General features: G+C 56.7%; 1 protein-coding gene across 4 annotated transcripts in view; it reads right to left on the bottom strand.

Annotated features, from left to right (window-relative positions):
- Nucleotides 1–4,314, bottom strand: part of TMEM184B (transmembrane protein 184B) — a 27,679-nt gene extending 23,365 nt beyond the window's left edge. For 3 of the 4 annotated variants that reach the window (XM_011978880.1, XM_011978879.1, XM_011978878.1), the window contains exons 1-2: nt 4,063–4,308; nt 2,258–2,423 (exon numbers count right to left, since the gene is read on the bottom strand). In XM_011978880.1, the coding sequence (XP_011834270.1) occupies nt 2,258–2,423; nt 4,063–4,254 (358 nt within the window). In that variant the 5' untranslated portion in view covers nt 4,255–4,308. Of the gene's footprint in view, nt 1–2,257; nt 2,424–3,074; nt 3,176–4,062 lie in introns of all 4 variants that reach the window. The other variant, XM_011978881.1, reaches the window with a different exon arrangement.
- Nucleotides 4,315–5,721: the final 1,407 nt, after the last annotated feature.

Genomic DNA, 5,721 nt, shown 5'->3' with positions numbered 1-5,721 from the left:
AAAAAAAAAAAAAAAAAAAAAGGCTGGTGAACTCGGGGGCAGCCTGAACTTCACTGCAGCTGCTGTGCTGTTTGTAAACTCCCTGGGAGAGGCCAGGCCAAAGGGATAATCGCGTTGCTAGGAGATGTGCTTCACAGGGCAGCCGACTTCCTGGAGGACCTCTCCCTGGGCTGGGAGGCAGGTCAGGGCAGGCGGGGCCTGAACAAAGAGGCTTCTGGAGCGAGGGGTGCCCGCCAGCCATCTGCTGCCGCCTCTGGGGCACGGAGTGAGGGTGAAGCGGAGGCTCCCCTGGCTGTGTGCCCCGCCTTCTGCTATACGCCCGTCTTCGGGGTCCTGCCGAGAAGAGAGCCCACACTTGTCCCCCGACCACACAGGAGAGGCCGCCTTGGCAGGGAACAGCTTTGTGCTTCTGAAGGAACAGGTGGACAGAGGCTGCCCCGGGTACCCATGCGAGGCTGGCAGCTGAATGGAAGAGGATTCTCAGCCCCACCCTCCGCCAATTCCAGCCTTTATGGTGCCCCAGAGACCCAGAGGTTTCCCTGGAGACTTGGCTGCTTCCAGGAACATCAGACACGAGAGCCCCAGTTAAGCCCTGAGCAGGCCCCCACCTGGCCTCAGTATTCTCACCTGGAAGGACAGGACGGAACGCCAGCCTGCGAGGAGGGAACATGGGAAGTTACTGAGTTGCTGGGAGTGAGTGGCGGGGAACAGACGGATGGAAAGGAGGGACCCCACGCAGAGCAGAAGAGCTTCGCAGGCCAGGGACATGGCACACATCAAGCCCTTGAGGCTGGGAAGCACCTGCCTGATGTGGCCGCAGTTGGGGGTGGGCAGGTAGAAATATGACAGCCTGGGGTGCAATATCCTCCTGTTCAGCAACTTCACTTTCTTGCCAAACCTAAAGGCATCTCCTGTGCCCTATGAGTTCTCAGGGATACACAAGGTTCAACGTAGACAAGACGAGAGACTCCAGCGCTTGGGGGATGAGCATGCCTCACCCCAATATCCACAGAGTACAGGCCTGGGGCAGCACCTCCCAGGTCAGGGAAACAGACAACTTCCGGGCACGGCCAGAGCTGCTCAGCCTGAGATGAGGAAAACCACATCCAGTCACTTTATCTAAAACCAGCAGCACAGGTGTGGGTAGGAAACAGGAAACCTCACACTCTGAGAATGGCATGGGTATCAATGTAGGGGTCTTTTTTTTTTTTTTTTTTTTTTTTTTGAGACGGAGTTTTGCTCTTGTTGCCCAGGCTGGAATGAAACGGCATAATCTCGGCTCACCACAACTTCAGACTCCTGGGTTCCAGCAATTCTTCTGCCTCAGCCTCCCGAGTAGCTGGAATTACAGGTGTGCACCACCATGCCCGGATAATTTTGCATTTTTAGTAGAGACGGGGTTTCTCCATGTTAGTCAGGCTGGTCTCAAACTCCCAACCTCAGGTGATCTGCCCGCCTCGGCCTCCCAAAGTAATGGATTACAGGTGTGAGCCACTGCACCCGGCCCAGTGTAGGGGTCTTGAATTGAGGAACCCCTCCTTTCCATTCCTGCTGGCCTGTCCAGGGCAGACCTGGGCATCGCTGGCCTCTGATGGAGGAGGAATGCCTGGGACCTGCCCAAGACAGGTCAGAGGCCAGCTCCCGTGACAGCAGCATCCTGGTCTCCTTGTGGTGACTGTTTAGGGGCCACAGACTCCCTCAGGGCAGCAGGGGTGAGGCTGGCTTTTCCTCTTTCCAGCTCCTGGCCTGTGGTCAGAGCTCAGGACGGGAGCAGGTGATGTCTCCACTCCACATCCAGAACCAAGTCCCCGAAAGGAATCGAGTCTTCTTCCTGGGTGGCGCAGTAGGGCACCCACTCATGGGACAAAGCCCTCAGAATTAAGACCCATGGGGACAGATGCCCAGCCCTGCCACTGACATGCCAGGGATCCCTGGATTGCTCCCTACCCAACTGCACCTGGGGCCACCTGGGGTCTCTACAAACAGACCACTTGCTTACTGCCTCCACCATGCCTGAGATGCCGGCATTGAGAAACGAGACCCAGGTGGAGGGTCCCTGCCTCAGGCACCTGTGAGGTGAGACTGTGGCTGCATGTGCTGTTACCTGTCAATTTGGGACAGAAACCCTGTAGCAGGTAAAGAAGCCAGGGATGTGTCAAGACAGTCCTCGTGAGGCCCCTCGGGGAGGAATGTGGGGAGAGGGGCTCCCAGCCTCCCGGCCCCCAGCCGGCCCTCCCCACTCCACCCCCATCCTCACCCTCGTAGCAGTCGCGGACGGTGCCGAAGTACACGTAGTATTGGTCGTTGGTGAAGAAGAGGAGGCTGAGCCAGGAGTCAAAGGCGTAGATGGGCACGATGAAGAGGATGCGTACAATGTAGCGCTGCTCGTTGGGGCAGCTGTAGCAGCGCAGGTGCATGTAGATCTGGGGGCAGAGGTGCGGGGTCAGCAGGGGACCCTCCTGTCCGCAGGAACAGGAGGACAGGTGGGCTTCCAGCTCTGCCACCCTGTGACCCAATGCACGGGACCTACCCAAGCCTCAGAGCCCTGCTCTGCAAAAAGGGGATGACAAGACTTGCCTCCCAAGGCCATTGTGAGACTCAGACCAGCGGGCGTGCACAAGGCTCGTGGAGTGCATGCAGCAGTGCTCGCGGGACGGTCTTGCAGGTGCAGGTGGCGGTGAGCCCACACCCCAGACCACAGGAGGGCCAGGGACGAGGATGGAAATCCAGTTTCCACAAGCTCCCCAGGGGACCTCACGCACAGGCAGCTCTGGGCCATCAGTGTGTGCCCTTTCCCTCTGCCTCACTCCAGCTGTGACTGTGGCAGCACTGAGCTAAATCACTGCCATCTGGGTTGCAGCCCTGCCCCGTCCCTTAACTTATGGCAAGACAGACCGGGCCCTCACTCTATGGCAGGTGGACACACTTCCTGGCTGAGTGGCTGCAGGGATGTCCTCAGGCTGTGCCTCCTCCTCCCATCTGGTAAACAGAGGCAGCACTGCCTACCTCACCAGGAAGTTAGAAGAATGAATGCTACTTTTAGGAAGCAGAGGAAAAAAGTAAAAGCTACACACAAATGCCAAGAGCTGCTCTACCACGGTCCTCAGTCCCGGCAGCCCCTGGGTGTCTCGTCCCAGCTCTCATGACATCACACTTGGCCCAGCTGAGACCTGGGCTGGGGAGGAAAAGAACAAAATATTCTCCATCTGCTATGGGCCAAAAGCCTTGGACGCAAATGGGTTCTAAAAGGGATGGGGACGCAGGGCATCTGGCAAGGGGTTGACTGGGGAACGCGAGCAGACTCGCCCTGCCCCTCTCCACTGGACCACCCTCAAACCTCTGCAGGCCGCCAAGGCTGGTCCCCGCCCACATCAGCCTCCTCTAGGGCCACGAGTACAGGCAGACGGGAGACTTGACTTCTATCCCAGTCTGCCACCAACTTCCAAGTGACTGGGCTAGTTCCTCTTCCCCTCCCCTTCTGGCTCTCCATTTTCTCATCTGCAAAGCGGTCCCTGTCCCTGTGCACCTGCAGTTCTAGGCTCTCTGTCGCTTAGGTTCGACACGAGACTAGTTCCAGCCAATGCAAGGTGAACAGTGACGAGTGTCGCCTCTGGATGGAGGTGGTTAAATATCCAGAGTGCCTTCGCACACTCCCTGCTGCCAGCTGTCAGATGGGCGACGCTTGATGCCAGAGTCACACGTCGGAACCTGTGCTGCATACTGGGCCCTGGGACGTGGGCAAGAAGGTGACTTCTTGGCGCATTCCTGTAGTCCCAGCTACTCGGGAGGCTGAGGCAGGAGAATTGTTCCAACCCAGGAGGCAGAGGTTGCAGTGAGCAAAGATTGCACCACTGCACTCCAGCCTGGGTGACAGAGTGAGACTCTGCCTCAAAAAAAAAAAAAAAACAAAAAAAACAAGTAGACTTCTATCAAGGGAAGCCTCTGATAGATAACACAGGGCTTACCTACTGCTGCAGCACAGCCTGGCCTAGCCTAACTCACACTCTGTTGGGCCAGGAACCTTTTGGACCCTTCTAGAGGCCCCCTGCCAGGCTTGGGTACCTGGTGGCATGTGATGAGCAGGGCCGTCCACACGAAGAAGCCAGAGATGGCCTGAGCGGCAGTTGTCATCAGGAACACAGGCTGCTCCATGGCAGTGGGGCTGCCCTCGGGGATCACGGAAACGCTGGGCGAGGCTGCTGCGGTCGTGGGCGATGCTGGATCTGGGGCCAGCACAGCCCCCCTCACTGTCATGGTGCCCAGCAGCAGGAGGCTCCCTGAGGGAAACCCTTGCAGTAAGTGACAAGCTAGCCTAGAGAGAAGAAATTGCAATGTGAGTCTCCTCCCAGGGCAAGTGGCAGCGTTGGAAAGAATCTTCCAGGTCTCTCCACCCACCTCCTGACCACGTCTGTACTGACCCCAACCATCACCCTGTCCCAGCCAGCCTCTCCCCTGGATTGATGCAACAGGCCACTGACCAGTTTCTCTGCTTCTGCCCTTGCCTCTAATGACCAGTCCCCACTCAGCAGGCTTGTGAGTCTTCCAAGGATTAGCCAGACCAGGCTGCCCCTGCTCAAAACTCTCCAATACCTCCCAGCTCCCCTGGAGTAAAAACTATAGTCCTCGCAAGAGCCCCAAGGACTTGATAAGACCTCCTGGCCTCTATGATCTCAGCTCCTACAGTTCCCACTTCCATCTTCAGCTGCAGCCACGCTGGCCTCTTTGCTGTTCCTTGAACATACTAAGCCTGCTTCTGCCACAGGGCCTTTGCACTAGCTGTCTCTGCTCAGCCACACAGCTCCCTCCCACCGTTCCTTTAGGTCTCTACCTTGGCCATCATGAAAACATGTCAGCCTCTCCCAGGCCGGGCATGCCTGACTCCCTGCTTTCCTTTCTTTTCCTCCAGAGCACGCATTACATCGACACCACCCGACTAACTCGATTCACTCATGTATTTATTAACTGTTCGCCCTACCCCACCTAGAACACAGGCTCCTTGGGGACAGCAGCTCTGTTTGGGACTATACAGGAAGCACTGGGAACCGTGGGCACACAACAGACATTCGGGAACTTCCTGCTGGGCCTGAACATCTTTATACCCCGGAGCCAGTAAAACCACTTACTGCTGAGGCCTCCTCCGAGGGCTTGTGTGCGTTCTTCGCCATTTCTCCCCCTTAACGGCTGACCCACTCCCCCACCATCCGGCTGTGCTGTTTTGGAGACTCTGTGGCTCCTCCCCAATCTGTGCACTCTAAACTCTCATCTTTTAAGCCAGCCCATGTGCCACCCCTCCTGAAAGTCTGCGTGCACACCTTCTCCAGTTCTGAGACTTCTAGCCATTCCGCATCCTCAAACATGCGGGTCTGTCACCGCTCACGTGTTCATCCTCCTGCCTACTCTTTGAGGCAAGATCCCACACCCCCAGCCCACTTATAATACTTAACTTTATTATTATTATTATTATTATTTTGAGACAGGGTCTCGCTCTGTGGCCCAGGCTGGAGTGCAATGGTACATCTCGGCTCCCTGCAGCTTCCGCCTCCTGAGCTCAAGTAATCCTCCTGCCTTAGCCTTCTGAGTAGCTGGGATTACAAGCGTGCACCACCACACCTGGTTAATTTTCTAATTTTTTTGTAGAGATGGGGTCTCCCTATGTTGCCCAGGTTGGTCTTGAATTTCTGGCCTCAAGCAATCCTCCTGCCTCATCCTCCCAAAATGCTG

The sequence above is a fragment of the Mandrillus leucophaeus genome, unplaced genomic scaffold (assembly GCF_000951045.1).
Source record: "Mandrillus leucophaeus isolate KB7577 unplaced genomic scaffold, Mleu.le_1.0 Scaffold2, whole genome shotgun sequence".
NCBI lineage: Eukaryota > Metazoa > Chordata > Mammalia > Primates > Cercopithecidae > Mandrillus > Mandrillus leucophaeus.
Note: the sequence above shows the minus strand (reverse complement) of the source record. Positions and strands in the feature narration are given on the sequence as shown.